Genomic DNA, 17,815 nt, shown 5'->3' on the forward strand with positions numbered 1-17,815 from the left:
TTTAAGTATTCAGATAAGACATCTGGTAGAATCAAGGAAATAGAGTGACCCATATTGATGTGCTTTGAAATTTCATTCACCATTGGGTTAAACAACATTCATATTTGTTTCCCTATTCTTTCTTTTTAGCAGGAGGGCATGCAGTGGCCTTTTCTCTTTTGAATGTATAAGGGACAGATCTTCAGATGTAAAGACTTCGAAAGCAATGAAGTATGTTATGGGCAAAGGTAATACAAATGAATCACAATTTTTAAAGTTCATAATCTGAAATTAATCAGCAATATATCATGAAAAAAAGAGCAAAGAGAGACACGTGTCCATAGCTGAGTTTCATATTTCATACCTAAAGAGCAGAACTATAAAAATAAGTAATGTTTTAAGTCTACCAGAACATGGAAATGATGTTAATTGATAAAGGACAAGACAGAAGTGGCTATAGGTACCTATTTTTGGAATCAGTAGTTTCTTTAAAATATATTATTAAGTCCATGGCAGAAAAAAAAAAGATGGCACTAGAGGATCCTATGATAATTCAAACCTCTCATTATTGGGTTCAGATGCACTTCTATGGTATTTTGGGGAATGGTCTGTCTTCCTTATTTGGCCATTAAGAGCCTAATTTTTCAGTTTCCTTTTTAAGGGCTGTCTTCCCTATATGATTTCCTTCAGGTCAGAAGTGGTGCCTTGCCCCTCCATGTGGGCACTCAAGAAGGTAACCAATCAGCCTGTGAGCAGTTCTCACTGCCTACTAATGAATCAGCTCTGTGATATTTCTAACTACCTAGTTACTGATGAAAACTTCCTGTGCCAGAAGGAACCTAGGCAGGCTATTTATCAAAAGTTCTTGAAAATGATAATGTCAAAGTGAAGATATTCCCATCAAAGTAGAATGTGATTTTTAAGACAAGACAGATATGATGAGTTGTCCCAAGCGATGAATACTAGCTGTAGAAGCTGACCATTTAAGAGGTTGTATTTGTTTTTGTTGTGGTTTTTCGTTTTTTTTAAAGTTTTTATTTATTTATTTAAGTAACCTCTACACCCAATGTGGGGCTCAAACTCATGACCCCAAGATTGAGAGTTGCATGCTCTTCCATCTGAGCCAGACAGGCCCCCCAAAAAGGTTGTATTTGGATACAACACAGATAAGACATGTGCCACAAATAAACTATGACCACTATGGCCTTTGCTAATTATTATTACCTCTCTCAATAATATGATACTAAGATGACTTTAATATAATATATTATTACTACTAATATAATTGTTATTACACAATATACTTATTACTGCTTCTAATCTTCTTTCTGCTACTACCATTTATTGAGTATTAATTATGGATGAGACAGTATTCCAAGCCCTTGACATGCATAACATATATTTATTCAGTCTTCTCAATAACATTATTAGGTAGGCATTATTTTTTTTATATTTTTTTAAAGATTTATTTATTTGTCAGAGAGAGCGAGCACAAACAGGGTGAGGGCAGGCAGAGGGAGAAGCAGGCTCTGCACTGAGCAGGGAGCCCGACGCGGGGCTCGATCCCAGCACCCCGGGATCATGACCTGAGCTGAAGGCAGATGCTTAACCGACTGAGCCACCCAGGCGTCCCTAGGCATTATTTTAATTCTCATTTTTACAGATGGGGAAACTGGGGCATGGAGAGTCAGAGTAACCTGCCCCATGGCACACCGCTAGTATGGAGAGCAGGAATTTGGCCGTTTGTTTTCTAAATAAATAAAGGAAAAAACTTGCAGTCTGCATTGGTGTAAGTCAGTTGGGATAAAATGTTTCAGAGTAATGTACAAAGACTTTTAGTATCTTTACATGGTATGTAAAATAATGCTATTTGTAGTACTGATACCAGTTAATAATTATAATAATAATAGTAGCCAACACTCCACTCAGCATGTTATGCGCCAGTCATCAATTTAGGTTTGTTCCAGCTTTTTTTTTTTTTTCTTTAAAGATACGTTCAACTCCTGTGTTATAGATAAAGAAGTTGAGACAGGAAAGTAGTTCACGCAAGGTCACACAGCACATTAAGTAAGAAATGCCACAGTAGAGTTATTGGTCAGGTTTGCTGACCCGATGTTCGAAAGAAGTTCTGTTAAGCATTTAAGAAAGTATCTAGTGTTTTCATCTCCCAAAGCATGGCCATTAACCAACCACTGCCTGCCAAATACTGACAGGAACACAAAAGAGATATGGTTACCTTGCTCTTATACTTCTGATGCCCAAGCCGGAACTTCACATAGGGGTCACTCAACCCATTTGAATCCATTGCCTTGAGGTCTCGTCCCTCAATCAAAGTGATGCTGACTATTCCTCTCCAAAGCTGTGATTTTCTGTGTACGTCTGATAGACGTAAACTTTGGGTCTGAAACTTTTGGTAAAGGAAAACAGAGTTAGCCTCTTGAGTTTTGAACCAAAATACCTCATTTGGCATTACCCTTTCTCCTGTTACGATTTTTTGAAAAAAAAAAAAAAAAAAAGGTAGTTAACAATTAAAAAAATAAACATAACTTACAGATTATTTATTAATTATAAAACCATCAATAAATGTGAAATTATCATCTCATGATAAACTTAAGGTTGCTGTTTAAAAGAGGCGAATGCTCAAAATAAAGTCGTTTTCCAACTCTTAAAATCACAAGATGTGGATACTTGAAGAACGCCAGAGAATATATGCCTGTGTGTCAAACACACCAGTGTCAAAATATGTAAAAAATAAATATAAATACCAAAGGCCTCATCCACACTGCGATATTTAATTTGTAATTAGTTATGGTTTTTGAAGATCTCTTTTTCATGTTACCAGTTGGTTTTAGTAGTGAGTTTTAGTTGTAAGGTTAGTTACGAGTTCTGTGCAGACAATTAAAAACCTTCTTCGTTGCTACGTTAGGAGACAACGGAGTTCCAGTGCACTAGGGAAGGTTCTGTAGAACAGAAAACGCAATCAATATGCCCATCTGAGGTGTCTTGCTTATGCTGAAACTTGCATCACTAATTTTAAAAGTTACATATGTGATTTACATTGGTGGGTATGTTTCTGAAATTACTTCTCACTCTAGTTCTTGAACATGTCCCTTCATGATTTTTATTATGCTCAATTCTAAGTCACAATATTCGAGCCAGTGAACAAAGTCACAATTTTTGAAAATTAGGAAGCCTACCAGAAATGGCTGTATAATCTTTTTGAACTAAACAGCACATACAACAAATCAAAGTAGCTAAGATGTTAAAAATCTTTTCGATTTGGATTCAGAACCAAGCGGTACTATATTGTCAAGCATGTTTTTTTTCACTTACAGTCATTTCATGAAGAAATTCAACATGTCTCTCCACCTCAAAGTACCCCATTTCTAAATTATAGATTAACTCTGCTTTCAGCCCAATTCCTTCAACATTAACATTATAAAGTTATAGCCTATTTTGTATAACTCCCTCTCTCACTTTGAATTCCTGCTTTTTTTCCTTACCACACTAACGCCATAGCCATTTTATCTATCATGAAAAGTAATGCATTTCAGGTTGCTTTTATTAGGAAAATGATAACTACATTTTTCAAAAGGCAATACTTTTTATATTTGAACATTTTAATGGAAATCTTTATAAATTGCATTACCTGGTTCCCTGCCTTGGTGATCCCCAAATTTTGAACAACATTGCCTGGTGGCTCTGCCTTATTAATATCAACATAGACTGCACCTACACAGCCCATACCTCTGTGAGCTCCGAGAGCAGCGTTCAAGTGTGTTCTGGGGTGCTTTGGACTTTCACAGAGCACCTGTAACTTCCACGGGACTCCATGCCCCACTTCAGCTAGAGTCCCTCTGCTCTCGTCTGTTTCACACATTGACTCTCTGCATTGGCTTTTGTTTGAACCAAGGATTTATCAGATTAAAAAGTTTATTGCACCAAGTGACCTTGAAGGGGTTCTAAGATTTCATGCTACTTATTAATATATAATGCAGCAATAGATAACAGTGTGTTTTTATTCATTTATTTTGTTATCTTTCTTTCTATCTATCTATCTATCTATCTATCTATCTATCTATCTATCTATCTAACCACTTCTGCCGCTCTTGAGATTGCCTCTAACTACCGACTCTAGAAAAACAGATTCTAAACTTTGGGTCTGAACGTTTTGTTAAGGAATGTAAGTGGCAAAGAAGGAAGGAAAAATGAATTTTTGATAAGTAAGAAGAAATAATTATCTTAGCAAAGGCCAAGGAGTTAATAACAACCCATTTACATAGAGCTATAAAATTTCAAAGTGCATGGGTGTGCATTATATCACTTGATTCCCACTAAAACCCTCTGCAGTAGGAAGACAAGGCCTGCTATTTCCATTTTAATGATGAGGAATTTGAGGCTCAGTGTGGTTTGGGCTAATAGATGTTGGATGTTTGACTAGAACCCAGTATTTCTGACCTTTATTCCTGAGCTTCTCCCAATATTGGTCTTTGGGGTGGAGACTCTCTCCTAGGTTTAAAAGTAATCATGATTTAAGTATAATGTTCCTAATGTTTGTATGTTCCAGGGAGGTGAGTTGTTATATTTGAAATGACATTCCAGTCTAGATTTTCCTCCACAGTAATATGTGAAATCACCTTCTACTTTTCTCTTGTAGGAGCACATGCATTCATACTTACAAGACTTCAGCTTGTTGATGGATATACTTAATAACATTTTCTAGGCACTCTAGAAGTAGAAGTCTCACAGGGCACTCAGTCACATTAAACGTGGGTACAATCTAGGCTACGTAGCACCTTCAATTAGCAATGCTAAGTTAGCTTCTCGAATGGTACTGAGTCTGAAACCCTTCCTAGCTTGCCCCTCCTTTCGTTTCTTACATGAGAACAGGAACTTTACTTACAGGGTGGGAAGGAGAAAGAATGCTTTCCATGGGATCCTTTATGATTTCATAGAAATAAAATGAACTTCATGGAGGCTCTACCTACTGCCATTCATTACAAAATTCTTTTCTATAACCTGGAAGAATATTCCTAAAACGAGTTGGAAAGCCAAGGGAGAGGAAGAGGAATACTGCTTCACACAAACAGGGTTAATGAATGTGGGAATTAAGGTGAACTGCATGAAAGATTAAAAGGAAAAAGGAGAGGGGGTCCCAAAGGCATACTAACCAGATACCATTTTAAAAGGAATTTTTCCATCTTCAATATTTTTATTTGTTAAAAATGAAGCTCCATAAGGGGTGCCTGGGTGGCTCAGTCAGTTAAACGTCTGCTCAGGTCATGATCCCATTGTCCTGGGAACCAGCCTCATGTTGGGCTCCCTGCTCAGCAGGAAGCCTGCTTCTCCCTCTGCCTCTGCACCCCCCAACTTGTGCTCTCTCTCTCTCAAATAAATAAATAAATAATTTTTTTTAAAAAGAAGCTCCATAATTCATTTGTGATTTGATTAATGCATAGTCATGAAACGGATAAATATTTAGTCTAAGTATAAAGAATAGGAACTTGAAATAAAATTATAAGGTAAAGGGGGAAGATAGAAAGCTACACCACCAGTACGAGAAGAGACAATGACTTAACATAAGGACCCACTTGCATCTTTCTAGCAATTTCTGACTATGTGACTTAGGCATGTAGCTCCTTCTCTGGGCCTCAGTTTTCTTTTTTTTTCTTTCTTCCTTTTTAAAGATTTTATTCATTTATTTGTCAGAGAGAGAGAGACCACAGCAGGGGGAGCGGCAGGCAGAGGGAGAGGTTCCCCACTGAGCAAGGAGCCCAACGTAGGACTTGATCCCATGACCCTGGGATCACGACCTGAGCCAAAGGCAGATGCTTAACTGACTGAGACACCCAGGCATCCCTGCGCCTCAGTTTTCTTACCTGTGGTTCTCCAGACTGTACTCCAGAGCTCCAAGTGTACTAAGAGCACTATTCTGTGTGTGTGTGGGGGGAGGGAGTAAAGGGGGGTTAAGGGTGTCTGTGGGTAGGGGGGCCTGAATAGAAAACAGTATATCCCATAAACAGAAAAGATTGAACCTGCTTAAGATAGTCATTTATCACTTTTATTAATTTTTTAAATCAAGTTTCGGGAAGCTCGTTGAAGGGATGGTGACAAATGGAATTCCACAACTATAAAAAAAAAATGAAACTTTGAAAACCACTAGTGTTAACGCTCTTCAAGATACTTGCTGAGTCACTTGCTGCTCTATTTAAAGTTTCCTCCCTCTGTATAGCAAAGTTCTCAAAGTGTGGGCCACAGACCAATGGCATCAATGTCACCGGGGAGTTGGCTAGAAATACAAATTCTTTAGCCGCACCCCAGACCAACAGAATCAGAAGCTCTGGTTTACTCAGCCCTCACTCAAGGTCATTCTGATGCATGTTCAAGGGTGCGAACTCCTGCTTTAAAAGTTCTAAGGGTCATAGGCATTGGCCTTCTCCTATGTTCTCATTACTATTATTAATTACTATAATTGTGAATATTATCCATTCTCTTGCATGGATACCATATATGCTAATTAAAGTCTTTCAGTCCTGTTTCTAAATTTACCGATTAGGATAGCAGGTTGGTCTGGATATTTGGAGAATTTCAAGAGAGAAGCAGGAGCCTGCTGCCAAGTTGTGTTAAGTTCATTTATTATTTCCTTCCTTTAGCGTTTTTTTTTTTCTCATAGGATGTACTTAAATAACATATATTAATTGAAGTATTGATAATTAGTCAATCAAAAACTGCTTATTGAGCACCTAAATGGAAAGAGTGTTAGATCCAAGATATCTCTCAATAAAATTAACATATTAGAGCTGGGATTTAGTTATCTGAGATGTTTTCAATTATGTCCTTGTTGAAAGAGAATTCTGTTTGAGGAAAGAAATAGGAAGGAAGAAGAAAAAGGAAAAACAACCTAGCTTCGAAGTGAAGAACCAACACTGCAAAAGGAGGAAATAACCTTTGAACTTTTAAAGGACTAATTCCCAAATTTTAGCAGGCAGTTTGTTGAGATCAATGGGCCTGACCGTCCTGGATGTGATTCGGTTCTCGTGCAGCGGAGCTACTCGAGTATTTCCAATGTGCGCCCCACGTGATCCTCATGCACACTGAAGTCTGAGATCCTTCTCCTAAGGAACATTCATTCATCCAAGTTCAAACTTAATCAAGACTATCAAGACACTAGGTATCAATACCAATTTGAAATTCTGAGGCAATTAGTCAATGACCTGTATCATTAGTAAGATTTTAGAATGGGTGAGATGGCATCTTAAGGAGAATATTCGTTTATGCATATTATTCCTTGACAAGGAATTCAAGATTCAATTCCTCTTCATATGCATAAAAGAAGTTAGAATAGGGAATAGGTTTTCAGAACAGTAAATTAGCCATGAGAATTCACAGCCCATGCAAGCTCAGAAGGAATAAACAAACTGAACAATCGAACTTACTTGTGCATTTTGGTCATAAGTACTCTGAAGCTCTGCTCTGCAGAAGCCCAGGACAGGAAGAGCAGGCCTGCCGCACGTCTGGATGGAGATGAATGATCAGAGCTGTACAGGAAAGCTTTGGGGGCACTATCAACACCTCATTTCAATCAGTGTTTAGCATTACTCTTCAAAAACACATTATTTGAAAAAAAAAAAAGTATCAGCTCCCCAAGTCACTGTCAGAAAATGTCTTCTAGCACAATGAAGATAAATGCCAGTGCAATAATATAATTTCCGGCCACCATTTTCTTTAGCAGCATAATACCACAGTGGTCAAAAAAAAGGACAGAGATTAAACAGTGATGGACCGCTGCTGGAGTGTTTCAGGTTTTCATTCATAAGCATGGTAGCGAAAAGAAACATAGGAAGAGAAATCATGCAAAGAATCATTTCCCCAAGACTCTGCTTCAGAATATTTAGGACACTGTTTCCAATGTCAAAAAAGTGGTAAGGCCCCAGAATAATACATGTTACATGGATAGGCAACAACTATGATCACCTTAACTGCATCCCACATGCGAATCTTCTGTAATGATTAAAGAGATATCTCTAAAGAACAGAGAAATTTTGCCCCATGTGATCTACCCCATTTTCTCTTTGTTGCCCTTGTGCCTAAGAAAGCAACAAAAAAGTCCCTTTGTTGCTAAGACAAAGAGCAGCAAGAGATGGATTCAGAAAGATGCAGCTGAACAAGAAATACTGGAAGGAAATTATCATGATAAGCCAAGAGTTTGTATCAAATGACTAGAGCATCTAGATAATTTCCAAACAATAAAATTATCATGAGATGAGAACATCAACAGGGAGGGTTAGATTCAGCCAATCTGAAAGATAGGTTAGATCATACACTAAGAAATAAGCATGTATTGAGCAACTTTTAAGTGCTAGGGTTTTCATACTCCAGTGTTTTTCATAACAGGCATTTTTAAGGTAAAGAAACTGAGGCACAGAGATGATAAATACCCTACTCAAAGCCAAATGGTTAGTGATTGGCAAGGCTGAGATTTGAATCTGTGGTTGCTGATACCTAATTGATCATTTTCCCCAGTATATCTCATGTTTAGAACAAAGCCTAAGAGATTCATAATACAAAAACAAAAAGGGAAATAACGTGTACAGGATTTGTTGAAATACTTTTACTCCTGTTTAGATAAAATATATCCACGGGTATCAGTTATTGAGGAAGTCTAATCAGGGGCTTAGAGGAAGCAAAAGTTGGCAGGTGATAATAACTCTAGCATATATTGTTCCGTAAAGCATAGGAGAGTTAACTGTGCTCCATCATGAATTATCGCCTAGCATCTATTAATAAGGTGGTGAAGTTATAGAATTTCATAAGTAAATTGAGAACACTTCTATATTTCAATTCTGGTTATTAAAGCTTATTAATTCAATTCCTTGAAAAAAACAGATCACTAATAGAAGGAGGTATCCTATTATTCTAGATCCTGATTAAAAAACAGATCAAAACCAAACCAATCTATCTAGATTTACCATGTGGCTAAAAACTATTCAGTCATATTAATCTTCTCCCTGATATGTGCAAATAATCCTTGGCTTTTGTTATCTTGGATTTTATTACCTGTATACAACCTAATCCTTCCAAATGAGACCCAGACCCTGTGAAACTGGAGTGAAAGACATCAGTGTGTCTTTACAATAGCTGTGTGTGGAGTCAGCTCACCTCTATTTTCAGCACAGAGGTGCACATGCTTTTATTTAATAAAATGATCCACGAGACACTACAAAGAAGGGATAATGACAGCCTAGAATGGCTGTTTTGTGCTGCAAAGCCTGGAGTGTGGAGCAATTATTAGCTCAATCCCAGGCACAGGCATGGTCTATCTTTTCCTTTGCCTGCCGGGTTTATTCTAGTGAATTGCTCCTTGGTGATGAAGTCCAACAAGTAGATTTGTTCTACAGTCCATCCACCCTCTCAAAGCAGGATTGCCTTTACAGAAAACCTTTCCAGGGCTTTGTCCAGCCTAGTTTAAAGTGCCTCATGTAATAATAAGGCTTCGATCCCTTTTTTCTTAGAAGATGATTCACAGCACTATAATCTTTAGAGAAACTCTCCTGGTTTTTATCCTTAAACTTTCTTTCTTATTTCTGTTGCTTCTTGAAACAACTTAAGGTGTCAGGAAGCTATTTATGTTTACTTCAGATGCTTTAACTACCATCTCTAAACTTAACTGTGGCCAACACAAGTTCTTAAGCTTTTACGATGTTTGATCAAGTTATATAGTAATAGAAAATCATCATATATGTTGTAATCTTATTGGTTTGCTCAAGTAATGTATTGGTTTCCACCAATGATGTAAAGAAATAACGAGTCCTGGGTTTGACTTACACTTTTTCTTTTGAGACTTTTAATTAAATGTTACAAATACATTGTTTTCTGAGGGTCTTACTTTCCTACCTAAAGGCATAAATAATACCTCCACTTTTCTTGGGTGTATGTCATACATGGTTGAGTTGTTCAGAACATAAGCACTTCAGCACAGGATAACATTCTTGTTTGATAGAACCAATACTTCTCCTTGGTCTGCAGGGTCTTCCTTCAACCACACTTTGATTTGACCCTACCCTAAGATGGTGCTTTGACAAAGTTCCTAACCGTTCTGTATTCTGTGCACTCTCTTGGGCCCATTTCATATTATGATCCATTTCTCCATTTCTATATGTGGTATCCTGGTATAGCCTACCCTTCTCCATTTAAACAATCTTTTCTCTTTAATTTACTATAGTGTTCTCATAACATGGTTTGTTCAATTAACTCTCAGTCTTGAAAATCTAAATGTCTGGTCAATGGAGTTAACTGGGAAAAACTTAAATGTACTAAATATTTGAAGCAATTGCACTGTTATTATTCTTAATGGGACGTTAAAAATCTTCAATGAATTCTGACTTAGGGTAATTCAAGTGGCTTCACATAATGTTTGTTGCCTTCATGAGAAACATGGTTAATTGCCATACCCACTGCTTAATGTTTTGTGTCCTAAGATGTCATGTTGATGAATTATAAATGTCATACCTTTGGAAAATTAGAATATCTCTGTATCACTTCAGTCTTTTCTATTATTTTGCTCTCAAGAAAAGTAAGATCTACCAAGTAGCCTTGACATTTATTAAGCAAGTTCTCACCAGGATTCAGTTTCACTTGGTGTAATTCAGTTGCTCTCTCCAGGACACATGTATTGATCCTTATAAATAAGCTGATAAAAACTCACAAAGCACACACATGCTCCTCATGTAAGATTTTATCTGAGCTATTTAGGTTTTCTGCATATCTAAAAATGTCTACGAAAACCTCCCTTCATCCACATCTCCTCTAAACGTTAATCACAGTATAAATATTACCTGGGCAAAGAGCAATGAGGTCAGTTATGAGAGGACCTTTGAATGTGAATATGAAGGATCATACTCATCCAAAGTAGACTGGATCATGGGTTTTCAGATTCTGTAAGATGGGACCTCAAACATAGCAACACCACAGCCCTTAAACACATCCATTTATCAGTGGGTTAAGGAGCTGTGGGGGAGAAGTGTTACATAATGCAAGAAGAATCTGAAAGGGGGTCAGTGAAGACAAACTAAGGGAAGGACTCTATTTCTACATCACATCTGTATTCATCATTGACCTGCAAGGAACTCAGTTGCTTTAAACAATTATATCTATGATATTCATAGAAAGAAAAATATTGTTCCTGATCTGTCATCCCATTTTTAGGTACATAAGGTCAATGGCATCCCTTCTCTGGGCCTTAGTTTCCTCGGTGATAAAATAAATGAGCCCTAAAGGTTCTGCCTTTATGACTCACTTTGTTAGTTACTCAATAAATGCTCAGAAGACTCAACAAATGCTTAGACCACTGTACCTCAAATACAAAAAAGTTATATTTTAAATTTTTGTATTTCTTATTCTAAAATGAGACAGAGCAAGAGATTGAGAAAGGTTAGTACAGAATATTTAAGGATTAAAAAAACAATATTTAAAGATGAACACAACCAAATAGAAAGTCCTGGTACATGGAATACTAATTTGGAAGTAGCAAAGTGGAAAGCTGTTGAAAGAATCATTGGAAGGGAAACCCTTAAAAATGATTACTTATGCAATTGATCCTTGTAGCAAGGCTTCATTCATATGATCAGTTTGCACGTTGCCTGCATATAGAACAGATTCAACACAGAATACTCCTGAATTCTGCTCTCTTGGCAAAGAAGTACACTGTATGAATTTACCATACTTGTGAGTCTCAAGAAAAGAGAGACTAAATTTTTGCCAAAAGCCAAACTCCATTTAAATAATGTGACAATTCAACAGCAGTCGCTCTGTGTTTTCATGGATAATGCATGAACATATCAAAGAAATTATTATTATTTTAGCAAAGACACAGAATAACATCAGTGAAGGCAGTCATCAGTAGACTGAAAGGAAATGAAGATTCCATAATAATTAAAATAAGCTCCCATTAATAAAAGCCCGCCAAAAAAAAAAAAAAAGTGTGCGTGGAGGGAGCATAGCTATGATGAAGAGAGGTGGTTTATACTGGCTTGATGCATGACTTAATCTAGTGCCGGCCAGTCTGCTTAAAAGACACCAAAACAAATCTTAAAGTTCTAAAGAGCAAAGGTAGTTTTCAGTCATGAGCAGTTTTAGAGCCGAGGAAAGAAAATGGCAAGGCCTGACAAGTATAGCATTTTCTCTGCAATATCTATTGCTAGGTAATCATGTACCAAATGTGAATTTTCAAAGAAAGAAGGAAACTCTCAGCAAACTAGTAAGTGCATTTGTAATAAATCGTGCTGTGCATAATGCAGAACTAGAGCAGAGCAAAAAGGATGACAGAGCTCGCTGTGTGTAAGTCATGAAAGAGTAAATAACATTAAATTGCAATGGCATTTAAAACAAATTCTCTGTAGAATTTTCACTTTTTTCTTTATTTAAATCAAAAGCAGAGTTGCTGTTTTCTAATTCATAAGTTTTTTTTTCCAAAGAAAGAACACTGATTATCTAGTATGTATATAGTATAAGATCACTGTAATGGAAGTAAATTTTTCTCAAACAGATGGAGCAGATTTTACAAGAAAGGAAAAAAAGAAACTGAATGGACCCTCTAGACAGCACCGTCGTCTTCCTGGAAGGGCTGTGGGCCTCTAGCTGGCAAGAATTTGGGATAAACTTGGTCCCAGAAGGAACTGACTTCAAAAAAATATATTCGGTATATGAAGTTCTTAGTTTATACAAATGAAGAAGTGAAAGAGTCACCCAAATGGCTTGGAATAAAAGTTAATAAAAAAGGCCAATTGAATACATTTTTCTGAGAGCCTATTTCAAAAAGTGAATTTCTTATTCCATATTTAACTTTCAAAATTACTATTCAAAACCAAAATCAAGAATATTAATATAAAGGATTTAGACATTACCCTCCAAAAGAAAGACTTCACAGAGAAATAAGATCCAACCACTTCATTTTCTGAGAGATCCTAAAAACAAACAAATATTTAGCTACATTTTGAAGTGTTTTTGAGAATACTTAATTAGCCCAACAAAATCAAAATGAACAAGCCAAAATTATATATCCTAATGACCCTTCCGATGTTTATAAACTTAGTTTTCTTCCCTTGAATAATTGAAGTTTTTTGTCTTATTCCTATCCGGTATCAATGGTAGTAAGTTTAAAAAGGATTCTTTCTGTCATTTTTAAGAATCTACTTACCTCTTTATTCTTAAATCATTGATTATTACATCTCAGAGTCTAACACTTTATTTTAGAAAGTACGACTGTTCAAACTGTAAGATTCTGAAGGAAGTCAGAAAATATTTTCCTTTTAACAAAACAAGTTAACACCATAGACCTTCAGAGTATTTTTAAAGAATGACAATAGAAATCTTATTTATAAACACACACCTAGTCAAATTTGGTTTAATGCCTTATTAAAAACTTCCTAGTTTTATGATATAATATAGAATATAGATAATGTAAGTTAACTTGAGCTCCACAAAAATAATTTTGACAAGAAATGAATACTGAGCAGGGTGGCAACCGGGCTGAAAACAAAGTCACAGATTCATGTTGGATATTTTATTACTAATCCTCAGACTTTCATAAAGTGAAACCAATTCAACTTTAGGAAATCAAAACCATAGTTGCTCACTTTTAAAGAGAACATTTGCATTACATGCATCCTTTACACTTGAATGTTTTGCATCCTGTCTCTGGGTGTCAGTTATGGTAAAATTATGGGAAACTGGGGACACTTACAGGGCAGTATTGACCATGGACACTGTGATGGAGAAGATGAAGTTTTGTAACTTATTTGATTACTCCGTGATTTTGCGTTAGCAGCTAAGATAGTAGTCCAGCACCTCACATGATGCCTATTGCATAGTAGGTGCTCAATACATAATTTGTTGATTGTTAGTCACTTGGAGTTTCATTTGGTTAGGTATAGATATTCCTTCCAAACATGATACCAAAAATCATATCAGAAAATAATAGTGAACTAAAATATTTAGGGTGGGCAGCAAGTTGAATAATTTAAATTTAGAACTAGAATTACATCAGAGATCATCTATACAATCTACCTGTTTTGTTTTGTTTTGTTTTGTTTTGTTTAACATGAAACCTATTTCTCAACAAGATTAAGATCACTTTCCCAAGTTCCCTGCATAGGGTTTGGTCAGACAACATGGCTAATGTCAGAGGTGACTGGGGAAAAGTCCGGAGTTTAAGACATCGCTTTATCGGCACTACAAAGCTATAATTCATTTACATTTACAGCTATGATTCTCATCTGTCACACTTAGCACACTGTCATATCAGTACCTCAAAAAAAAAAAAAAAAAAAAAGAAAGAAAGAAAGAAAGAAAAAACACCAAGTCTCTTAAGAAACATATTTACATTTGGACATTGGGGCATGAACCTTAGATGGAATGATTGCAGTCTTTTTCGATGCTGTACATTGTTTAATGTGAAAAAATCTCATTCTAGCTTTTACAAAAGATGCGTGTTTTTCCTTTTGTATTACCCATTCTCTCCTTCTTTGATTTCCAACTCTTTTGTAATTAAGTAGCATGTTTAACAACACGTGGAAAAAATTTTAAAGTATCATATTAAAGACACAGAAGTCTTGAAGTCTCCTTACACAAATAATTTCCCCAGAGCCAATAACACAAGTTATGCAACTAAGAGTGAGTTTTATCTTAATGTAAAATGTACTAAGGCAACTTAAATGGATGTGAAAGTATTGGCTTTAGACTCAAGGCAGTTATAACAAATAATATGACCATTAAACATTTAAAAGTCTTGTTAATTCATTTAAAGTTTAGGTGGTCTAAAGTGACTAATATTGAAAATGTACCAACTCCATACTTCCCATTGCTTCCTCAGATGAATACAGAGGTTAATGATCTAATTATGTGACTAGTATGCAAAGAGCAAGATGAGATTGATGAAATTTGTGTGTGGGGGGGGGAGTTTTAATGATCAAAATTTAGAATATAGGTTTCTCTGTTAAAATTTAAGAAACAAAAATATTAGCCACATTTGGATCCACCGAGGTCCCTAGGCTGTGCTTTTCATGCCATGTTTAATTACTTCTGTCATTATTCATCAACTAAAATTTATATTTCATTTTACAACCTACATTCTCATGTAAATTTAGGCCTTTATTTCAAATGGAACAACTTAATTTTCCTGTGGACCCTTATGCCATTTATTGCCTTGATGAATATAAAATCCACAGCAGATGAGGCAAGGCTTTTCTTTCATGAGAATTTCTAATAATAACAACAATAATAAGACACCTGGCATTATGATAAAGAGTTCTGAAAAAAAAAAGGTGATTTTATCAGGAGGGCAAGAAAAACCAAATGAACTGTTTGTGAATTTCAGAGAAGACTGGTCTTCAATCATGGTTGTAGATATTTAGTTATACTTCAGTCTCCATTGAGACAAGAGGTTGATAAGGGAAGGAAAGTACCATTTTAAAAGTGCTAAAATTATAAAGGAAGAGCAAAAGGAAGCAAAACACAAAAACAGAGGCATCAAATTGATAGAGGAAAATTACTGACGTTATCCTGAATAATGAATTGCTGACTATTTCTGCTGAGGCTTTGAATTTATGAAAGTAGCAAGATCCATGGATAAAATCTTATTTAAATCTACTTTTTGCCTCTAAAACACCAATATACACTAAGAACATTTATCCTCAAAGATCAAAAATCCTACTATGAATCTAAAAAGGAACAAGATTTTAAATTTAAAAATCCAAAAGATATACTTTTTTCCCAGAGAAATAAAACTAAAGGACAGTTCATTTCTTTCCTAACAAAGTGAATATGTTGCTGTTTTTTAGCCTCCTATTTAAATAAATCATAAAAACCTTTAAGGACTTTGTCATCAGATGAATAAGGATTAGCCACTAAACTTCAATTAATAGTGATATTTTTTATTGGTCTTAATGTGTACAGGCCTTTAAACACTTTGCATGTTTATTATAACTCAGCAATTCCTCAATTCTCAAACACTCACCACAGATTTGAAGCCTGAGATTCAAATGTGAAGGTCAAGTCAGGTAGCACTCACACTACACAGCATATTTCAATAGGTGCACAATTTCCTTGTTTCAATCACTCTTCGGGCATTTACGAGGTGAAAAATAAATAAATCCATAAGTAAATAATTTTCGTAGGCTTTCCTGGTCTGACTGCAATCACTGTTTATCAAAGCTACGGCTCTTAGATGCTCCCACTAAGTTGGATATGCCTATTGATCGTTATGTAACTGAAAACAGAGGCATGAAGTAGAAATGGCGCTGAAATGCTATTTTCCTGTTTTCTTGGTTACTCAGATTGGCATTCATATCATTTATACTCATTAAACACAAATATGCAACTCCAACTGTCCACCTAAATATTTCCGACGAGAGACAGACCATCTCAGCTCCCCAGAGGACATGCCCTGTAACTGAAGGCTGGCCTTGCTTTGTCTTTCATTTTCCTAGAAATTTTAACTTAAATCTTTTATTTGTGTGTTAGTGTGCGTGTAGAAACACATACATGTGTGCGTGTGTACTGCTGTCAACCAGGGCTTCAAAAGCAGAATCTTCACAAAATGATTTATTTTCACTGTAGATATTTAGGGGACTTTCAAACCAATAAATCTCCTCTCAGTCACAGTCAATTAAATATATATATATATATGCATATATATATATACACCACATATATACATATATATGTTAGATATATCTGACGTATATTATATATATACAAATATATATCTTTGAATTAGGAGGCAATAGAATCTTGCAAACCAACCCTTAGCTCCATTATCCTGGAGCCAAGTTGTATTGGTTCCTGCCCTTTGATCAGTCCAGAAAGAATCTTGGGAAATTGTCAGCTTACTGGGTAACACATATTAACAATGTGAAGGCCAATCAATGGCCCCACAATTAAACATTTTAGGGCTAGCATGCAGGCGTCATGGCATTCACGCTCTGCTTGAGATTACATGTTGTCCTTTCACTTTGGGCCAACTCATCCAGATTGGCTCCCTCAAGGACCCACAATATTTAAAAAATTCAACAAGAGTGGCCACATACATGTAAAGCCATTGTTACAGCAAATCCCGGTAGTTATGAATTATAATATATAAGAATGTATGATATTTTATACCTATGGGAAAATATTGTCAAAGCAGCAAGGAAAAAAATAATCTCAACATAAAACTTAATTGTGGCTCCATGTATTTTGTGGGATAATCAAATATTTACTGGCATTATGCTATCTCTATTTTAAATAAACTTACTACAAATTTTAGGAGTTTAGTTGATTGAGGTAAAAATAGTCTTTTATAGTAGAAATGCTCATGCTATTTGCCCTTTGCTGCATTTTGGAATCTCAGAAGCCTTAGTTATGAGGTTGACTTGATAGCAAATAATACAGATTTGGGAGTATAAACAGTGGTAGGGATTTCTAAAAGAATTATATATTTCCTTTGAAAATATGTAAACCATCTAATTTTTTTTCAAAGATATATGCATAATAATTTGAAAAGCCATTTGGATGACTCACAGTTGAGAGAGTCAATGACCAAGAAAGTTTGCGTGTTTTGCAGGTTTTAAAAAATCATCTATTTATTATCAGGATATGAGGTGTTTGGAGAAAGAACCTGATAATTGTTAAATAATGACTTTTTTTTTTCACTATGTCAGACTGTATGAGATACTTAAAAATGCGTTAATCTGTTTCTCTAGCGTTTCCTAAATTAAAGCACTTAGAGGTTTTCACTGATGCATTTTTAATGTGTCATCCAAGGTGTCAGGTTTAACTACGCCCTGCAGACTTAGAGTTG

The 17,815-nt window shown here is 35.8% G+C and overlaps 1 protein-coding gene across 12 annotated transcripts in view; it reads right to left on the reverse strand.

Annotated features, from left to right (window-relative positions):
- Positions 1 to 17,815, reverse strand: part of MCTP1 (multiple C2 and transmembrane domain containing 1) — a 512,471-nt gene that overhangs the window by 202,425 nt on the left and 292,231 nt on the right. For 8 of the 12 annotated variants that reach the window (XM_054512926.2, XM_045898745.3, XM_064596390.1 and 5 more), the window contains 3 exons: positions 12,882 to 12,941; positions 7,416 to 7,493; positions 2,216 to 2,386 (listed from right to left, as the gene is read on the reverse strand). In XM_054512926.2, the coding sequence (XP_054368901.1) occupies positions 2,216 to 2,386; positions 7,416 to 7,493; positions 12,882 to 12,941 (309 nt within the window). The remainder of the gene's footprint in view (positions 1 to 2,215; positions 2,387 to 7,415; positions 7,494 to 12,881; positions 12,942 to 17,815) is intronic. The other 4 variants (XM_045898718.3, XM_045898712.3, XM_064596388.1 and 1 more) reach the window with 1 other exon arrangement.

Source organism: Mirounga angustirostris, unplaced genomic scaffold (genome assembly GCF_029215605.1).
Source record: "Mirounga angustirostris isolate CCGP_5_RB_7025 unplaced genomic scaffold, mMirAng1.0.hap1 SCAF_7, whole genome shotgun sequence".
Lineage (NCBI taxonomy): Eukaryota > Metazoa > Chordata > Mammalia > Carnivora > Phocidae > Mirounga > Mirounga angustirostris.